The sequence below is a fragment of the Aulonocara stuartgranti genome (assembly GCF_965226115.1).
Source record: "Aulonocara stuartgranti genome assembly, chromosome: 16".
Lineage (NCBI taxonomy): Eukaryota > Metazoa > Chordata > Actinopteri > Cichliformes > Cichlidae > Aulonocara > Aulonocara stuartgranti.
The window spans coordinates 26,339,927-26,361,443 of NC_138952.1; the positions used below are offsets into that span (position 1 = coordinate 26,339,927).

Below are 21,517 nucleotides of genomic sequence, written 5' to 3' on the forward strand. Positions count from 1 at the left end.
AAGAAAATGGACAAAATTTCAAATGATAAGATTAGTGTGTGTTCAAGAAACATGCAAAGCTAGTCCAAAACCAAAAAACAAACGGTATTAGAAATTAGCATAGTTGGTTCTCTTTAAAGTCACTGCAATAAACATCATAGAGATTATTATTCTGTTATCAAACTGTAGGACAGAGCGACTTTCAAGGAAATGCCTCACGAGAAAGAAAACCAAAGGACAACAAATGGTTAAAAATGTGAAAAAAATGAACTTATATGTAATAATACATAATTACATTATTATGTATTAATTTAAATTATTAGTAATTAGTAATTATAAATGATAATAGCAAAGACTTTTCTTTTTCCTTTTAGGACAGAAACGGAAATGACGGGGAACAGAGTGGTTGTGAGGGGTAAATGTTTGTATGTTGCTAATAGGATAAGATTTTTCAGAAAGAAAAGCTTCGTAACCAAAAAATACTTACAATGTAAAAAATAAATACACAATATTAATAACAAGAATCTACAAGATGCAACAGAGTTACAAACTAAATGCTTAGAAAGCATTTGTCTATATAGGCTGTGTGTTCATCAAAGCTTCTTGCACCAGTTACATTTTACACTAGCATGTTTTGCCTATTTCAGCTGCACTTAACTTCAGCGCTCTGACGGTGCTGCACATTTGCATTGCCAAATGGTTATTGAGATTGATATATAATATGTAAATAATGCTGCTGATCCTATTTTTTGTGAGATAATTCTGTAGGCTCACCAGACGCAAACTATACACACAGTGTCATGTGCACACAGCCATGGTGCAACAGTGTTGCAGCTTTTCATTTCATTTTTAAAATTTATTCGCTGCCATGAAACATTTTCTTATTCATTATCCATATTAATCCTCTGTCATTTGCGTCATTCTCCTGAAAAACTAATCTGTTACATTACTACGGTGTTAAATTTAACTTTAAATGCTCTGTGTCTCAAAAAGCACAGCTAATATCCAATTTGTTCTGACAGCATAATGATCTATCATTATATAGCACAGGAAAAGGTCACGCTGACGTCGCTCCGGCACCCTCTGTGTAGGTTTCGATTTTTTGTATATTTCCACTGCAGCTGGCCCTTTAACAAACACCTCTTGGCATTGATGGTTGAAAAAATGTGAATGAAATCCAGCCATTCATAAAAATAGGCCATCACTGCGCTGTGATTGGCCAAGCCGAGCTTCATGTATAAGTCATGGCTCCGGAGAAACCATTGGCTCTTTACTTAACGGACAGATTAATTCCACCAATCAGAGTGCGTCTCTTGCGTGCTGCTCGAGCCTAGGGGAGAATCGACCGGGCCATTAAAGAAAAAAAGCTCAGTCAAGTTTTGCGAGTCGAAGGGGACACATCAGTCTGTCTGTACGCAGGCGAATACAGGATTCTCGACACGCTGTTTCTTATTTCTGGATATTTTATCTTACTGTTTCGAAAAAGGGGACGTATATATATATATAGACAAACAAGGTAGGCTACAATTTTTATTTTGGCAAAAAAAAAACTTGCTTTTGCGAATCCCTCGTATGGGTACATGTTTTTCTAATGCTCTTTTTAGACTACGAACGAGCGCAACGCCATCTTAACCATTTTATATCTACTTATATCCGAGTGAAATAGAGTCGCTGTGCGTGTTGTTTTAACCCAGCATGTGTTGGATTTGACCCCTGGTTTATCTGCGTGGATGTTAGCTTTGGCTTATCAGCACGCTCAGGCGACTGTTTGTGATTTTTATGAATGGACTGGCCGCTTTTTTTCCACACGGATCGAGTTTCACACCATTGAGAAAAACAAGGGAGGGCTTGGTGGGTGGGGGAAGGGCGGGTAGGAGGCGGCAGCAGGGGGGTGTCGGGTGCGCGTAGCCCCCCAGTCCCCGGTCAAGGCTGAAGTGCAAAAAGTTTTCCAAAATATGTTTTCTTCTTTTAGGGAAAGGTCTGGAATGCGCCGAATGAGAGTTTTAGTTTTTTTTTTCAGTTCTGCTAAAGCTGCTTAAATTTGTCTGGTTTTGGCATGTTTATGTCGCACATCGTATTTCACGTTTCTGAGCACCAGCCTTGTGCCAAAACCGACTGCGGTATGCCGCTGTACTTAACGATGGTAATAAACGCTGTATGTATTAATTTCGACACAGCGCGCTTACTATAAAGACAAAGAAATATTCAAGTATACTGTCTGAATAAAAATATTTGAAACGCCTGCTTCGTGCGTACAACTAAATTCTCACTTCGTCTAACAAATCAGTGTGAATGCGGAGGCAAAATGGAGAAAACAAATGCGCCAACTTAGCTTAAAGTTGAACAAAAGTCCCACGTGACATGCTGTACAGTGAGTTCTAATGTTAAAGGTACTATTTGTGCTGGGCGCCTGTAATTATTGCCCAGCAGCTATCCTTTTATTCGTCATCCATTAACGGGAGATAAGAGGAGTGAGTCATGTCTGTGTGCCGAGGGAGAACAGAGGGCAGCGCTCCTGCCCAGTGTTATTGTTTAAAGGGAACTAGTGTCACTAACGGGATGATACTGGACGCAGGGGAGCGAGGAGCTCTGCTTCTGCCAATTGGAACACCACCATTGTCACCCAACAATAGCTCCAAGCTTCTGTAAGACACTAATCAGCTCTGTGACTGGCCCATTTTCCTATCTCATTCAGGAAGCTTTGAGATTTAAAGCATGCCACAGACATCTCTCCAAGTCTTTTACTCAAGATCTCCAAGCTGATTATAGTGGAAAGTAGTGCCCACAGATGGTCAATGAGTGTGGCTTATATAACCATGTTACATGTGTTCTTTAATGATTGTGTTTACATTGGGCCTCTGTGGTTCAAAGAGCTGTTTTGTAGTTCAGATAAAGGGCACAAGAATATAGTGCAAGTACACGTATACATTCCTGTGAGATGAAGTCAGAGCTCAGAAATGACAACAAGGTGTACCAGATTGTAAAATTTGACCGTAACAGTCAGTGCTTCTGAGAACGGGGCTATCCGAGCAGGTTTGTGACACATGCTGTTTGTTTTCCAGTGACCCAGAAAGTCGCTCGACGCTGTCGCTTTAAAGCGAATACCTCCCCCTCCCCTTAATTTTGTGAGCCCCCACCTAATCGACGCAGATAACATGGACGGATTCTATGACCAGCAAGTCCCATTTATGGTCCCACCCAGTGTAAGTGGACACACACAGCCTCATCACACTTTCAAACATTATCTCGACATCATGATTGGACCCCACCCCCGCCACACGCACCTGCCCTGATAGTAGATCATCTGCATTGTCCATCGCCTATCTTCTGGTGCTGCGTGACATTTCGCATTTCTTTGTCTCTGTCCTCTCCAACAGCACAAATCCCATTTGGAGGAAGCAGCTCACAGCAGGCCTCTAAACGATAGGAAAAGGAAATTTATTGACACGGAACTCGCCCAGGACACGGAAGGTAACAGCATTGGTGTCGATCAGCATTTCGAGATAGAAGCTACTGTACTTTATGATTAATATCTTTTTTCTTTTTCTTTTTTTTAAGAACTCTTCCAAGACCTCAGTCAGCTCCAGGAGATCTGGATCGCAGAAGGTTTGTTCTCCATTTGTTTTTGCTCAGAAACCCTCAATTCTTCTGGTAGAAGTTACATCAGTAGAGTCATGTGTTATGTGCCACTTTGTTTCCAAATAGTTAACAGGATGAAATTGGTAAAGTTATAACATCAAAGATTAACTGTTTCCGAGTTAACCTTCAGAGCAAAGTACGACTTGTGCAAACTGCTGACTCAGACCCTTTTTTCATGGGGCTTTTTTTTCATGTTTGTTGGAGAGTAGGACACTTACTGTGTGATGTGTATTCTTCTAAAACATGCTACATTTTTCCTGTGCTTTTACAGCCCAGGTGCCTGATGACGAACAGTTTGTCCCAGATTTCCAGTCAGATAACTGTGAGTACCTGATATTTGTTGTTTATCTCTGAGTCCTACTGTTGTCGACAGTCTTGTATTCGTCCTGGCTCTAACTAGTGAGCCTGGGCAAACCTGTGCACAGAGTCCTGCAGCGGTGGCACTTCAGGCTTAAAAACCCAACTGAAACTGCAATGTTTGCGTCTTAAAGATCTGTCTTATTCCTCCTACTGTCTTTTTTCCCCTCTTGCTGGTTCATGTCTCTGTCTTTTGTCAGAACGTCTTCACTAACATCGCTCTTTGTCTTCAAAAACACAGCTCTGGGGAAAAGCTGCTCTCTCCTCCCTCCCTCTCTCCCGCTCCTCCATTTTGAGTTTAATCAGCCGATTGGCATGGGGCATCACATGAGCCAAGCTCCTAATCTGATTTCACACTTTCCCGCACTCAGGCCCTGCTGCTGAAGTGGGCTAGATTCCAGTGGATAGAGCTGCCTGTTACAGTCCTGCTCTCCACAAATCATGTCTTTCAAACTGTCTTCATAGGTCATTTTAAAGCTGCAGAGGACTGAGGCAGTGTATATATGTCCAAGTGGAGTACCCCCTCCAGTTCTCCTATCTCTGAGTTTATGTTTTGGTCCAGCGTGTGGGAGGTGTAGACAGGGTGTGGTTAATGTCTCATTGTCAGGGCTGCCTTTCTCAGTTTTGGCCTCTGTGGTCCACCAGCCTGCAGAGGTGGAGAAAATGGAGGTCGATGCATTGATGAGTTTTCATAGAAGGCTCCATCCAGTGTTGTAAGCGCTGTAAAATGCCGCTGTGACGTAGTCTTTGACCTTGTGCTGTCAGTATGCCGTGTGTGTGTGTGAGAGAGAGAGAGGGGCACTTGTTGTTGTTGCCAGGCTGCAGCTTGTTCTCTCGCACAAGTTCAGCGAAACCAGCCTTTCCAAAGTCGGCAGGACATCACACGGTGAGCCGCTCCTTCGCTTGCTCAAGTTTCAGAGTGCACTCGGGGGAGCTCACGTGCCCATTGTTATCTCCACACAGGTCCATCAGCACGCCGAGTGATTTATTTGGCTTGTGCTCCCCTGTGCCTGGGGATCTAGTTTCTGCCTGGCTATTATGTGGCGCCCCGGAAACGGCGGCCGATCGGCAGAAAGCTGCAGCTAGTGTCTAATGGTTACAGCACAGGAGAATGAAAATCATTCACAGCCATTACATTACAGCTCCACTGATTCATCAGTATGGGTATTGACAGCTGTAATGGGAATCAGACGAGAGGTTTGATAGCTTTTGTGTGTACAGCGCAGTTAGTATCATGCTACCTAGTGATGGTGGATAGATGGTTGTTTTCAGTCAAACGTCATTAGGGCAGATGATAAATAGCTGCTAAGTGGCTCTGTCAGTCGGGGGAATACAGACATTGTCCATGCATCCATTTATCCCTCACTTCCAAATCTGGTTAAGAGAACTGCTGCACTTATGCTTATGGCTTCAATTAGGTCATATCTGGAGTTTATCTAATGCACTCAGTCGTGTTCCTTGTCTCTGTGTCTCCTCCTGTCTAGTGATGTTTCATGGCCCGCCACCAGCCAAGATCAAACGAGAGCTGACTCCTTCCAAAGAGCTTTCTCCTTGTCACCAGGACAGGAGTCCCATGCCCTACGGAGAGAAGTGCCTTTATAGCTACAGGTATGTTGTGTCATTACGTTCCACATCCCTCTCTAAATGAAGGATTTCTAGCCAGTTTTATGTTGACCTCCGTCCCTTCTCTTGATCCCCAGTGCCTGCGACAGGAAGCCCACTCCCGGGTTCAAGCCACTAACTCCCCCCTCCACACCAGTCTCTCCTTGTGGCCCCACCAGCACAGCAGTAACCCACCCACTGAGTGAACAGACCCCCCCTCTGCACTCCCATGTAGCTAACCCAACCCCAGGCGCTCGTCCAGTGCACATCCAGCAGTCTATAACAGCGAGCACAGCCCCTCCCAACGCGCAGGGCCTTCCAGTCAACAACCACAGCCCACCCTTTGCCGTGCCCTGTGCCCCTGTCAGCCAGGATGCCAACAGCTTCACACCTGAGCACAGGTGAGCCTCCACAGATGAACTTTGCTGTTGCATTCTGTGATTTTGATTTATTTATTTTTTGCTTTACTTATTACATCGTCTCTCTACTTCTTCTTCCGTGTGTAGATTCCAGAGGCAGATGTCAGAACCATGTTTACTTTTCCCCCCATCTGAGAGTCAAGGGCGCCCCCAGTTCTTGCCTCAGCCCCCCAGCAGCAGCTCCAACAGCCTGCCACGCGATGGCCGGCCGCCATACCACAGGCAGATGTCAGAGCCATTGGTGGCTGTGCCTCCCCAGGGTTTCAAGCAGGAGCTCGTTGACCCACGATACACAGAGCAGGGTGTCCCCGCCATGGGACCCCCGGGCCCTCCACGTCAGGCAGCTTTCCACCCCATGGCTATCAAACAGGAGCCTAGAGACTTCTGCTTCGATTCCGGTGAGTCAAAGGGCAGCACTTATAAAATATGTGAAGCGCTCATCACCTTTCCTTGTCGAGTTCTCTGGGTACCTTTCTCTGCGCATCATTTGCAAGCTGTGTGAAAGCAGTTGTTCAGGACTGCAAGTAGGGCCAACTGAGAGCGAGGAATGTGCCTGGCCATGTTTGTTCTGGGCATCAGCACATGCTTGTTAGTTTTAGTATGCAGCAGAGGTCTGGACACGGCTGCTCATTTTAAACACACAATTATCCTCAAAGCCAGAGTCGTGCCAGTAAAAGTGGCTCTTCTAGCTCAACATTAGCTTCCAAGGGAGGGAGAGAAATAAGTGGGTCACTCAGCCAGGTGCAGAGAACCTTGTCTTCACTGAGCCTACCTGGAAAGGATCTGGGCCAGTGCCCAAACCGGACAGCAAAGTTGGCTCTAAGGGCTTTGAAATTGTCAGCTTGAGGCCAAATGATGCTGCTCCTCTTTAAAAAAGTATCGCTATGAGTGAGGGCACAGAGGCTGCTTGCTCACATGGTTTAATTCAAACAAACCAGAGCGACCCCACGCCCACACAGCCAGCTGTTATCCCTGCTCTGTTGCATTAACATCCCTGTTTCCTGAAATTCGGCAACTCTTTATTTATTTTTTTTATCTTTACCCCGTCACTCACTTTGTATTCCTTTTCTGTGTGCGGGCACATCACTGGCTGGCTGGACTGTGATGTAATGACAAATCCTCTTAGGTTCTTATAGCCTTTAAATACCTACGTCACAGTCCCCTCATATCTCTAGATGGAGGGGACATGTTCATGTTGGGCATATCTACATATAATTTATTCTCTTCTGAGCGTTTGCAAACCATAGAAAGACTCCAGTCTTTTCGAGAGAGGAGACCAACTCTTTCAATTGCCTTCAACATGCTTTAGAGTCGCTTCTATGTCAAGGATAGATTTTCCTCAGATGAGCTGTGTTCCTCCACTAAACAACATACATAAATATGTAAGTGAATATAGTGTCAGATAGTATTTTGCTGGCTTTTGAGCTAAGCTAGCTAGCTGGTACATTGGTATTGAGCAGTTTGTCTCCTTTGGCACATAATGTTTATCCAGGAGAAAGCTAGTTTTATGTATTGAAGCTCATCAGGCCAAACAAGAATTTGATCACATGAATGTCGAGGGAAAGCAGTGGTCAGAAAGGCAAAAGGACATTCAGTGCATGGAGTTATTTTGTTTTTGGGATCAAAATTGAGCTTAGTGCTATTTTCTTCTGAGAAATGTTAGCCAACTCTGGCTTGCCTGTTTGCAAGTAGAAATTAGTGGCTTTCTACAATGGGATAAGTAACTTTTAATATGCCACATTTGGGACTCTCACACAGCAAACTACTGTCTTGAGTGGATAAATTCCGTTAATTAATCCAAACTCTTGAAGTCATCTGGAACCTTAGCTGGTCATGTCCAGATTATTATCAGCCAACTGATAATAATGGTACTAGCCATTGCATAAATCCCAAGATTTATGCAACTAGCTGGCTATAGTCACATTGCTTGTTAACTCATTCACTGCCATTGACGTCTATAGCCGTCAATTGCAGTGAATGAGTCAATGGGTTTAACTCATTCACTGCCAATGGCTGGCAGTGAATGAGTTAATGTTATGAACAGGAAAATCGCATTTGAGTAGAAATGCTAGTTGACTACGACAGGTACAGGTATCTGGTAGGGGCTGGTTCGTGTCCAGGTCACTTATATTAATACTTGCATGTGCCCGAGTCTCACGGGTGGACGGTGTCATGCATCACTTTTGACTGATGCTAGCTTGCACACGTTGCAAGCACACCTTCAGTTTACTTAAAGATTATGTATGTTATTAATAACAGCAGCTGCAGAGCTCCTTTAAGAAACACTTGTTTAAGATTGATGTCTGGTTTTCTTATCAGCAGACAGGAGACAGAGCAATGGAGGTTGTGGTGTGGATGGTTAGTACACTCTGCAGAGATGCTGAAAACGGAAGGCAGGCTTTGACCCCTCAGGGGGAGGAACTGGCGTAACTTGATTGTCATTGAGATTTAATACAGCCACCATGGTGCTAATCCTATTTAAAGGCTTGGAGGACATGCAGGGGATGTTGAGTGCGGTGCAGTGTGCTCTGATCTGGGCTTTAGCCCACTCAAATGTGTAAGCAGACTATGCATTTTTCTGCACAGCTGTTGGACCTCTAGATGAACATAGGCCATGTGTGAAGTGGAGCGAAAATACAGTAATACATTAATTTAGCCTGGACAAAATTAATGTAACCACAACTCTGCTGAAGTACAGCATCAAAGCCGTGTGTCTTTGTGCACAGTGGCCTGAATATATCCATCAGTTGTTAGGTGGATTTTGATGTTTGATGTGAGAACGAGGGTGCTTCTGGTCTAAATTTAGTCTTGTATTTTCTTTGTCTACAGAAGTGCCTAACTGTCAGTCATCGTTCGGGAGAGCTGGAAGCTTCTACCAAAATAACCATGACAGTAAGTTCAGCTTCTTCTCTGCTTTTGAATCGTTTCACATGTGAAGTTTCTCCTGTGACCCTCACCCTCACGACTTACTGAGCCACTGAAAGCGCAGCATGAGGTGGAAAGAGCGGTCAGCAGCATTCATGGGGAAGTGAATCTATCAGTCAATCCAGATGCACATGCACAGTACATTTCTAATATCACCAAGGCCTTAGTGCGCTACATCCATACAAGCAGCTCAGTTCTGTTGCTTTGCATTAAGCTTGGATGTCTGGACTGACCATGGTCACTGGCCTTCATATCAGATCAAAAATATACTCACTCTCATCTGCTGGATTTCTTCTTTTCTCTTCTGTTCCAGGCTTCTCCTTTGACAGAGATGCTCAGCTGTACTTTGATGATACATGCGTGGTTCCTGAAAGATTAGAAGGTAAGGAGAAAAACAAAAGCAGTATTATACGCCCTTAAAGCAGTGGGAATTTTCTACACGCTGCCTAATAAACAAGCGCGCTTCACCATCTGGCAGGAATGTCTCACCACACTGTGGCTGTGCTGGAGAACATTACTGATTGAGCCTTTCTCTTTTTTTCCCTCCTGCTTGGTTCCCCTTCGGCCTCTTTCAATTCCATCCTCTCCTGCTCACAGGTAAAGTAAAACAGGAGCCTTCAGTCTATCGTGATGGGCCTCCTTATCAGCGCCGCGGCTCCCTGCAGCTCTGGCAGTTCCTGGTCACCTTACTGGACGACCCAGCCAACGGCCACTTCATAGCCTGGACTGGTCGTGGGATGGAATTCAAGCTCATTGAGCCCGAGGAGGTCAGTCCTCGCCTTTGTGCAGCATTACTAACATCCTTTGTGACGTTTGTAATCTACAGTCTTTATTTGTCTCTTGTCGTCTGTAGGTGGCTCGTCGCTGGGGCATCCAAAAGAACAGACCTGCCATGAACTACGACAAGCTGAGCCGCTCACTGCGTTATTACTATGAGAAGGGCATCATGCAGAAGGTAAAGGCACGTTCAGTTTTTTTTTTTCTTCCCTCAGCAGCTGCGTGCTAAATGAGGCTAATATAGTGACGTTGATATTTAAATACAACCATGAGCCATCCTCTGATCTTAACCACTGGTAAATAGGCTCTCGTGTGTGTTTGTTTGATGTTGTCTGACTCAGTTTGAATTAGTGCATTAAAATGAACAGAAATCATTTATATTTTAATTTGAAAAACACAGAATAATGCTGAATTAGTTTTTTAAATCAGGTTACTCAGTAGCGCAGAGGTTTTGTACAAATAAAATGACACGTTTGTAGATCTAAAGCTCTTTATTTGATCTCAGTGTGTTTTGTCTCGTTGCTCAGGTGGCTGGTGAGCGGTACGTGTACAAGTTTGTGTGTGACCCCGAGGCTCTGTTTTCCATGGCCTTCCCCGACAAACAGAGGCCCAGTCTTAAGGCTGACCCAGACAGCCTGCCGGGGCTCGACGATGACACCGTGCCCCTCACTCACTATGACGAAACTGCTCCCTACCTGCTGGACGGCGGGGAGCAGTGTGTGGCAGGCCTGCCCTTTCCAGATGGTTACGGCTACTAAATGAGCAGTGGGGGTTCCCCAACTCACAAACACACATGTACATGCAAACACTCCCAATAAGTCTGTCGGCGCCCAGTCTTTAGAATCCAGAGCTGGAGCTGCAGAGCTACTTGGATCAACATCCTGGCACTCTGCTCCTTCTTGGTTCCCTCTCCTGCTCGCTGGAAAATAGAACTCTGTTGGCTCCTCAGCTGAGAATGAAGGGAGAGGGCGGGAGGGGGCCTGCGAGGCTCCCCTACTTGCACCATCAGAGAACAAGAGAAGAGAGGGTTGTAAAACCAGTGATGGTGAACTGGACTAGGTTACTCAGCAAGATAGGCTGCTGTTGCTGTGGAGACCAAATGAATTGTGGCCACAGGCAGCCAACTTTAGGTGGACTGATAGATCTCCCACCCCTCCTTTTGTAAGAGATTGGAGAAAAAAAATTGTTACACTTTTGATTTTGTGACAATCTGCTCTTCTTAAAACAATCAGTATAAACATGACGAATCTAATGAGATATTCTAAACTTCTTAATAGTTGCCTTTATGGTCCCCAAGTTATTCATGTCACCACATTTGAACCATGAGATCCGTGAAAGGGCTTTAAATGCATTAAAACTGATTGACAAAACACACAGCATATGTTGAAAACATTTCTGTAGATAGGACAACCTTGTTTGTTTTTGTTTTTGTGCCAGCTGTTTTATGATTCTGTTAAGACTTCAGAGACCCAGAACTCTCAGGTCCTTTCTGAGGCGTTGCTGTATTTCAGGCTAGTCAGTTGGTTGGGCTGCTCTCTCGTGTAAATGTTCTTTAACTGTTCTGCCCGTGTAAGAGATTGTATCCGCTTCCCTTTAAAGACTGCACCCCACAGTAAGAGCCTACGGTCTATACAGTACACTCCTCATGTCCGTTCATCACTGCTGGGTCTGTATTGCTCAAACTTTAGCATAGAACTCCCATCTCCTTTTTTTCTGTTCTTTTTTTAAGCCTAAGAAGTTGTATGATAAATGGTCACATTGCTCATTGTTTTTTGTATTTCTGTCTGGGTGCTTAATGTTTCCTTGGCAGTGTACTAGTTCCTCTGATGCACCAGTATGGCAGGAGCATCAGGATGCTGCATGCAAAAAAAAAAAAAAAGAAAGAAAAGAGGTGAAACTTGGACATTTGACACCTCTGCCAATCACAAGCTGTCAGCAGGAGACCTCTGTTTCTCTTTGCATGGTGTAATCTGTTCAAGACTGTGTCCACTAACATATTGCTTTACTGTCATTGGACAAAGAAGATATTTGTGATATTCTCTGCAGTTTTTTGTGTTTATCTGTTTCTGAATGGGGGCAAAGACAAACTTATATAAAGTATATATTTTTGCTATAAGGCTGCGTTTGTTTTGATTTTAATGTATAAGCTGTATAGTTTTGGCTCTAATAGAAATGTACCTTTTTTTTACAAAAACAAAACAAAAAAATCTTTTCTTGTGATGCAACTACTGCAGACTACAACTACTCTTTTTTTTTTTTTTTGTGTTGGGTTGGAGAAAGGCTGAGATATTATCTTGCCTGTAAAATGTATGCGTATAAAGGCCAGAGTACCAGCAAAGGCCAAAGTGAACACGTGTTCTATCACGTAATGCAACTCAGGCACAGGGTTTGTCTGCACTTGTACAGGCTTCAGCTCCCCCCCCTCACGATGTGTTTCTTACACTGCTGGCTTTCTGATAATCTGTACTGGGTACAATAAACAGTCCTTAATGCTTCACTGCCTGCACTTGTGGTGTGTTTCTTCTTTTTTCCCTTCTCCTTCCATCCACCCACTCCTACTCCTACTTGCAATGAGCCAGTCAGCTGACTGGCTGTGGTGGTCTGGCAGTCACTGCTTGACCTGGCTGATGTGTGAGTCACATGCCTCTCCTGACTCTTTCTGCTGCATTTCTTGGTAAATGATTACTTGCTTAATCCAAATGTGCTTTGAGCAATGAAAAAAGGAGACAAAGCTATACATGCATTTTTTTTCAATGCTATATGTCAGGTTAAGGCTTTTGAGCATTTTTGGTAATCTGTTATTCAATTTGTTAAATATTTAGTCCATTGAGACCTGTGTACAAAAAACATACAGTACAACTTGAGAATTCAGACAAGTCTGCATGAAGTTTATTTAATCTGCAGTTTAACCTGTGTCCGCATCGCTAGTTTAAACAATTGTCCTGTTTGTGCTAATAAAAATGTATAGGTTCTCATTCGGCACTTAAGTTGAGAATCACCAGTTAACCTAACATCCATGACTCGGGACTGTGGGAGGGAATCAATTGGCTGATTAACATTAACATTGGCTGATTGATTCAACCTAGGACCTGGGGTCCTAGACGGCTGTAGGTCAGGAGGAAGAGCAGGCCATTGATTAATTGTAAGGTTGGATGTTCAGTCGCTGACTGCTCCAGTCTGCATGACAAATATCCTTGGGAAAGATACTAACCCCAAGTTGCTCCATCAGAATCTGGATGTCTGTGAATGTTAGGCAGAGAGCACTTATGAATAGAAAAAAGTGCTTGTGTGAACGGGTAAATGAAGCATGTTGCACTTTGAGTGTTCATTTGGAAACGCACTACAGTATATAAGAATTACTATTAATTTACCGTCTTACTGTGAGCGTAACAGTGTTACACATTTTTTCAAAGTTACAAATACACTGTCTCTAGATTGGCAGTGTGGGATGGTAGTTTCCATCTTTAAGAAGGGGGTTTGGAGGGTGTGCTCCAGCTACAGGGGATCACACTCTTCAGCGTCCCTGAGAAGGTCTATGGCTCATAATTTTTATAGACAGACTTTCTAGGCATAGCCCGGTAGCAGAAATTTTCCACTTTGGTGGCCTCAGATTTCCATCTCTGCTTTTTCCAGATGATGTGGTTCTATAGGGTTCATCAGGTGGTGGCATCCAAATCACACTGGAGTCATTCACAGCGGCGAGGAATGAGAATCAGCACCTCCAAATCTGAGTGTCCACAGCCAGAAAAGCCAGAAAAAGGTGGCAGGTCCACTCTGGGTCAGGGATGAGATCTGGCCCCAAGTGAAGGAGTTTATGCACTTCAGGGTGTTGTTCACAAGTGAGGGGAGAAGGGATTGAGAGATTGACAGACTACAGATTGTTATTCATGCATTCATTTCATCACGATTGGACTACTGTAATTCACTGTTTACATGTCTAAACAAAAACTCCCTGGAGCATCTGCAGATTGTCCAAAATGCTGCAGCAAGGTACTCTCATGTAACACCGTTGCTTATACAGCTGCATTGGCTCCCCGTTGAATTCAGAGTCCATTTTAAGATACTGGTTCTGACATTTAAAGCTCTTCAAGGACAAGCACCAGCCTACATCATTGAACTTTTACAGCCCTATGTCCCTAGTAGGTCCCTGAGGTCTTGTGATCAGGGCCTACTTGTTGTTCAGCATACAAGGCTGAAAACCAAGGGAGATAGAGCTTTTGCCACTGTGGCCGCCAGACTGTGGAACTCTCTTCCTCAGAACTTAAGATCTGCGGACTCAGTGATCACTTTTAAATAACAACTTTTTAGAATTGCATTGTTAACTTTTGTCTGTTTTTGTTTTATACCTTGTGAAGCATTTTGTGATTTTTTTTTTATCTAGAGATGTGCTATATAAATACAATTTTACTTACTTACTTACTTACAGTGATGTGACTGCTGTACCAGTCCATTGTGGTGAACAGAGACCTGAACGTAAAAGTGAAGCTGTCTATTTACTGGCCAATCTACATCCCTACCCTTTGGGTAGTGACTAAACAAATGAGATTGTGATAGAAATGTCAGAAATGAGCTTTCTGCGAAAGGTGACTGGCTTCTCCCTTATACATATGATGAGGGAGGTGAGATGAGGGCTCTGGAGCAGGCAAGGACACGCTGGAGAGATATTATCTCTCGGCTGGCCTGGGAATGTCTATGTATTCCCCAAAATAAGATGAAGGAGGTGGCAGGGGAGAGGGTGGTCTGCTTAGCTGCTCCCACCTGGCCTCAGATAAGCAAAAGTAAATAAATGGACAGATGGACAGAAGGATGCCACATCTTTTTATAGAAAATAAATATCGAAAATCACTGAAAAATTATGCGGCAGGCTAGTCTTAAAAATGGTATTGAGTAGTTTCTGGCCCGCAGGTGCTTGTATGCATCCCTGACAACATTGGTGCACACTCTTAATCTGGAGTTGGGCATCACTGAGCTCCTGGACTATCTGAGGTGCAGCCTGTAGAACTCCTTCCAGAGGTTTTCTATTGAACTTAGTTCAGGAAAGTGGTATCAATTCTTTCATCCTCCTGGAACTGCCTACATACTCTCACCACAAAAGGCCAGGCATTGTCTTGTACCACGAGAAATCCATCCAGATACCTGATGGTAGTCAGGCTTCTGTTGGCTAGCCTGTAGAGTTCCTTGCATCCCTCTACGGAGATTTCCCCCTAGATCATCACTGATCACTACCAAACCAGTCACACTGAACTACATCACAGCCAGCATAATATTCTCAACAGCTTCTCCAGACCTTTTCATGTCTGTCAGATGGACTCAGATTTACAGGCCATGCTCAGAATGGCTATTATTGTATACTATGCAGACCACATATATCCCACATATTCCACATATGCTCTTCCTGCTATCATTTTGGACCCTGCCATTATGTGCTGGATTGTCTCAGGGGCATCTTTGCACAGCCTACACCTTGGATCTTACCTTGTGTGGTGGACTCCAGGCTTTATTGATCTTGTGGTACTGTGATAAGGTGCCACCTGTGCACCTTGCCACTAAATATTCCACAGTCAACTGTTAATCGTCTTTAAAGTGGAAGCAATCGGGAACAACAGCAACTCAGTCGCAAAGTAGTAGGTCACATGAAATTACAGAGCGGGGTGAGTGGATACTGAGGTGCTTGTACGCAGGGGTTGCCAACTTTGTGCAGAGTCAATCGCTACAGACCTTCAAACTTCATGTGGCCTTCAGTTTAGCTCAAGAACAGTGGATAGAGATCGTCCTGGAATGGGTTTCCAGCAGCTGCATCAACCATCACCAATTGCAATCCAAAGTATTGGGTGCAGTGGTGTTGAAGCACATATATAGACCTCCTTCTTCCTCTTTAGAGCAGGGACTTGCATGGACCCAACCTCAGCCGACCCAGGTAGAGACAGAGGAACATGCAGGTGCCCAGTCTCCATTGGCCCAGGTAGAAGACCTGATATGGATCTGGCATTTCTCGTTCTCAGCACTGGGAGTGGAGAGGAGCTGGCATGGTCTTTAAGAAGCATAATTTACTTTGGCTCAGGTTTGTGGCAGTTGCAACAAGAACATGCTTCCTCTTTGAAGATGGAAAAATGGTGGAATCTGGCTCAGGCAGGTGGCTAGCTGCTGCATATTTAACCGTTAAATATGGAGCTGAGAACCAGTGACCAGGGAGGTGAGGCTTCTCCTGGACCACGCAGTGGGAGCCCTCACGGCAAGTTCCTCTGAAGATGAGTCACCGTCCTTTAAAACGAAAAGGAAAAGGAAAAAAGGATCAACTGCTGTTATTCATGAAGTTCCAAATCTGTGGGGTTCAACTATAGTCAAAGCGTAGTAGTATTATGATTTTTTTGACCCAAATGTAGACTTGGGAGGCAGACTGAATTTTTGAAAATGTGAACCTGTTCATTCAGGCTGTTTACAAAGTCCAAAAAGCAAGGCAAAACTGAACAGACAAGGGAAGGTAACAAAGAGCACGCCATAATATACACAAACGCCCTGAGGGCTAAGCAGAGGAATGCGACAGTTCCAGAAAAAAACAAGCAATGTAAAGACAAGAGGAATTAAAATTAAATACAAGAAACGAAAGGAAAGAGAAGAGATACATGACTATGAAAATAAAACAGGATGTGAGAATTATAACTAATGGAGAAAGGCAGAGATCTAAATGGACTTATCCTAGGGAAACTGACACAAGAAGGCAAGACGGGGAACACTGAGGGAATAAAACAAATCCAAACTGGAACTAAGACCAAAAAGAGGATGTGACCAAGGGAACACAGGAAGACGAAAAACAAAGCAAAATACAAATCAAAGAGATAATATTTCATAATAAACAGGGCTTCACAGTCTAATCTCAAAAAGCTGCATCAATGGCCAGGACCACGAGGGAACTGCTAGCCTGTATTTCTACAGTGTCTGACTTATAATATGGTTAATGGGTTAAACTGCAACTTTTCTCAAATTCAAGTATATATCCGATAGTATCTGTGAAGCTTTAGACTCAGACTTTGTTTCGATGGCCAGCAGCACTCTGCGTGGTGATGAGTCAGAGCCTTATCAAACCACGGAGTATAAAAGCCGAGCTCTGGCCTCCACTCGCACAGCCTGGTGCTACTTTTCATTGATTGAGAGAGCAGAGTGCCTTTGAATGCTATGAAAGGCCTTTTAGTGAGCTCCAGGGAGGTTCCCCTGCCTGATATCATGTGTATATATGAGTATAGTTTCTAACAGCACTCATAATACATTTTTTTATTAACCTCTTTGTGTTTTCTTCTGCCTGAGGAAAGTAGCTGAAGGAAGGTTTTAGTTGACTAGAATGTGGCAAGTGTACAAAAGTTCACTTAAGATGGGTGAATGGCACTGAGGTTGTTGATCACAGCTGAAATTGAGAACTGGGGAGATTAGTTGTTGGACTTTTAGGATGGGGCAACAAAAGGCCGGAAAAGTTAGTGGTTAAGATAACTGGGCAGTAACATAACTGGGTAAAAAAAAACATCATCTAAGAGAGACATGGTTTCTCAGAAGAAAAGCTGGACAGAGGTTCACCAGCTGCAAAAAGAAAAATCCCGGAACAATTTCAGAATAATGTTCCTCAACATAAAATTGTAAAGACTTTGAACATGTCATCAGCTACATAATGATATAGATGATATTGTCCCTTGGGTAGAGAAGTTGCTCTACTCAAGGGACAAAAATTAATATTTAATGCCTGTGATTTTCACTCAGGTGGCACTGCATTAAACACATTCTGTTATGCAAATTGCTACATGGGCTCATCAAAACATCTAGAAATCTCTGAACACTGTTCACCGTATCATCCATAAATGAGAGTTTTCCTGATCCCAAAAACACTGCTGCTTTCTCTCAACCAAAACTAAAATGCACTCAGCCAAAGTGAAAAACTGTTCAGTGATCTGAAGAGCCAAAATTTGTTTTTGTTTTTTTTCTAAAAGGTGGATAGAGTATCCTATGGCCTGAAGAGGAGAGGGACCATCTGGCTTCTTATCAGCGCCCAGTTCAAAATCCTGAATCCTGCATTAGCACATCTGGAATACTGCCATCAGTGCTGAACAGAGATGGGCAGTAACGCGTTAAAAGTAACGTTACAAGTAACGCGTTACTGTAATCCGATTACTTTTTCAAGTAACGAGAAAAGTAAGGGATTACTATTGCAAAAAAGGTAATTAGATTACTGTTACTTTCCCGTAAGCACGCTGCATTACTGCGTTACTAAAACCGTGATTTTTTTTTGCGACAGTGTCTCATGACAATGACTAAGCGAGTGCGATATTCGTGGCAACAGCTGTGCAGATCAAAGAGATCAATAAGGAGTGCGGGAGAGAGTATGAGCGTGCAGCGTTTAAAGCGTGGAAGTACTGACCTTACTTTGAGTTTGATTCCGTAAAAAGTGACAAAAACATTAGCGTCCGCTGCTCACTGCATTGGAAGAAAACTTCTTTTACAGCGAAAAAAACTCCTAAACTTCCAAGCAAGCACCGACAGTACGCTGCCACGGGAATGTGAAACTGCCAGATCCTTCCACTGACCGACACACCTGCACCAGGGCAAACCTCCGCCTGCCCCACTCCTGCTATACAGGTGAAACTAGAGCAACAGGACCGCTGAGTCTTTGATTTGATTTATTTTCTGCTGTGTTTTACGTGCATTTATTTGAAAGAGTGAGTGTAAACACAAAAAACTATTTTATTTTATAGACTGGTATATGCAGAAAATAGGTTTAAATGTTAAACAAATTTCTTCCAGTCAGAGAGTGTTGCATATAATTTAATGTTTGCTTCATGTGTAAAGTTAAAAGATTAAAACTAATAAAACTAGTTTCAAAAAGAGACTTTTTCATTTGATTACATTTATATGATGGATTATGCAGAAAAAATAGAATTGGGCTGAAAGATCTATCGCTTTATTACCTATTCAGGTTGTTAATCATTTTAAGTAATTAAGTAACTAATTACTTTTGAAAATAAGTAATCAGTAAAGTAATGGGATTACTTTTTGGGGGAAGTAATCAGTAATTAGTTACTGATTACTTTTTTCAAGTAACTTGACCAACACTGGTGCTGAACGACATATACAGGCCGCAAAAGGTTGATTCTGCTCATCTGGACGTAGCATTTTCAGTGGGACATATGCAACATCTGCTCCCACATGATGAGGCGTTGCATATTACCTCAAGACAATGCTAGACAGCATGTTACATGTTTCATGTATTTCAATAGCATAACTACATAGTAGAGGCTACTTGGTGAACTGGCTAACATGTTTATGGCTACCACATTTTCTTGAGTTGGAGAGAGATGTTTTGATTTCTTCTGGTCAAGCCTCATACATTACTATGTGTTAATAGACCTCTCCGCATTGCATCATACTTGTTATTCATCTCTGGCTCTCTTCCACAGCATGTCTTTTGTCTGGTCTTCCTTCTCTCACCCCAATAAGTCACACCAGATGGCCCCGCCCCTCTGTGAGCCTGGTTCCGCTGGAGGTTTCTTCCTGTTAAAAGGAAGTTTTTCCTTCCCACTGTCGCCAGAGTGCTTGCTCATAGGGGGACATATGATTGTTGGGTTTTTCTCTGTATGTATATCCCAGGAACAACATCGGAGATCTCCAGAAGAGTGCAGGAACAGCTAAGATACTGCGCAGGTCCCTGTCCTTTAAGCTCGTGTCCTCTACCAGAGGCCTGGGAGCTTGAGGGTCCTGCGCAGTATCTTAGCTGTTCCCAGGACTGCGCTCTTCTGGACAGAGATCTCCCCACGTTGTTCCTGCAATCTGCTGGAGCCACTCGCCTAGCTTGGGAGTCACCGCACCTAGTGCTCTGATTACCACTGGGACCACCGTTACCTTCACCCTCCACATCCTCTCGAGCTCTTCTCTGAGCCCTTGGTATTTCTCCAGCTTCTCGTGTTCCTTCTTCCTGATATTGCTGTCATTCGGAACCGCTACATCGATCACTACGGCCGTCTTCTTCTGTTTGTCTACCACCACTATGTCCGGTTGGTTAGCCACCACCATTTTGTCCGTCTGTATCAGGAAGTCCCACAGGATCTTAGCTCGGTCATTCTCCACCACCCTTGGGGGCATCTCCCATTTTGACCTCGGGACTTCCAGGTTATACTCGGCACAGATGTTCCTGTACACTATGCCGGCCACTTGGCTATGGCGTTCCATGTATGCCTTGCCTGCTAGCATCTTGCACTCTGCTATTATGTGCTGGATTGTCTCAGGGGCATCTTTACACAGCCTGCACCTGGGGTCTTGCCTGGTGTGATAGACCCCAGCCTCTATGGATCTTGTGCTCAGAGCTTGTTCCTGTGCTACCATGATTATGTGCCTCTGTGCTGTCTTTCAGTCCAGCTTTGTTCAGCCACTGGTAGGATTTCTGGATGTCAGCCACCTCCTCCATCTGCCAGTGTTACATACCGGGAGGGGCCTGTCCTTCCATGATGGTTCTTCCTCTTTCTTGGGTTTTTCCTGCCTGAGGTATTCACTGAGCACACAGCCAGTCATGGCTATCTTCCTGATGTATTCGTGGATGCTTGTTGTTTCTTCCTGGACTGTGGCTCTGACACTCACCAGTCCCAGGGCTCCTTCTATTTGCTTAGCGTACAGCCTCAGGGTGCTGGACTTGGGCTGAAACCATCCATGCATGGTCAGGAGCTTCTTGGTCTTGATATCAGTGGCTTCTATCTCCTCCTTTGGCCAGCCTATTATCCCAGCAGGGTACCTGATCACTGGCAGGGTGATCTTTGACATGTTTATCCAGATCTTTCTGCATGTTGTAGACCAGCGGTCCCCAACCCCCGGGCCTCGGACTGGTACAGGTCCGTGAGTCGTTTGGTACCGGGCCGCGAGAGTTGAGGCTCAGGTGTGAAATGTATAGTTTTCAGGGTTTTTATCGTTTTTCAGTGTTATTTTGTTATCGTTTTTATCGTTAACTCGGTTTTCCTGGGTCTTTTCACATGTGTTATGAATAAATTTTCTTTTTTCGGTACCGGTACTAGTTTTATTTTGTTGAATTTATCTGCGACACCTTAAAGGCCAGTCCATGAAAATATTGTCGGGCATAAACCGGTCCGTGGCGCAAAAAAGGTTGGGGCCCGCTGTTGTAGATTGTCAATGGGTCTGAAAATGACCACCTAATTCTGAGGTGCTATATAGTTTTCTTTCTCCCAGTTACAAACCTGCTGTCCATGATCAAAAATAAGCCAATGCAATGACTGTGATTCATTTCACAGGAGCAAGTGAGGCCCTGAAAAAGTCCTGTCACCTTTGAAACACCTCTTCTTGTCCATCACCACTTAAATTACTTGACAAAGTTGAACAGTAAGTTATGGGCAGGGTGTCTATATGTTTAAGGCAGCATTATAAATATCACTCCAAATCAATACACAAACAGAGTGCTTGATACACTGCCTTTGGCTCCAACAGAGAGAAAAGAGAGCAACAAAATGGGCAGTCCTCGCACATACATACAGTACACAACTGTGAGCTGTTGCATTTAAGTTATTGAACCAAAGCAATTCATTGTGATGTGTTTTCTGCTGTGAGCTTTCAGATGTGTCCATCCACACAGACACACAAAGAATCCTTAAACTGTAGTTTGAGAGGATCACCCGCACTGTTCTGGCTTCAGTTACTGAGAAATTTGGGTCACGCTACCAGGGAACAGCTCAAATCTTTCACAGAATTTGGCTAACATGCTGTGTTTCACACAATGCTCATTACCATGGTGAGACTTTAGTACCAAAACTCTGTTGCATAACTGATTTCTCACAAACACA

General features: G+C 43.9%; 1 protein-coding gene across 2 annotated transcripts; it reads left to right on the top strand.

The window, feature by feature from the left end:
• The first annotated feature begins 1,331 nt into the window (after window positions 1–1,331).
• On the top strand, window positions 1,332–12,195 carry etv5a (ETS variant transcription factor 5a). Of its 2 annotated transcripts, none has more exons than XM_082507651.1 (13): window positions 1,332–1,495; window positions 3,042–3,182; window positions 3,357–3,450; window positions 3,538–3,585; window positions 3,890–3,940; window positions 5,460–5,583; window positions 5,676–5,978; window positions 6,084–6,394; window positions 8,826–8,888; window positions 9,235–9,303; window positions 9,519–9,688; window positions 9,775–9,882; window positions 10,226–12,195. In XM_082507651.1, the coding sequence occupies exons 2-13, from the start codon at window positions 3,135–3,137 to the stop codon at window positions 10,454–10,456; spliced, it is 1,620 nt and encodes a 539-aa protein (XP_082363777.1). In that variant the 5' UTR covers window positions 1,332–1,495; window positions 3,042–3,134; the 3' UTR covers window positions 10,457–12,195. The 2 variants fall into 2 exon arrangements, with proteins under 2 accessions (XP_082363777.1, XP_082363778.1); XM_082507652.1 differs by having other exon boundaries at window positions 9,775–9,876.
• Window positions 12,196–21,517: the final 9,322 nt, after the last annotated feature.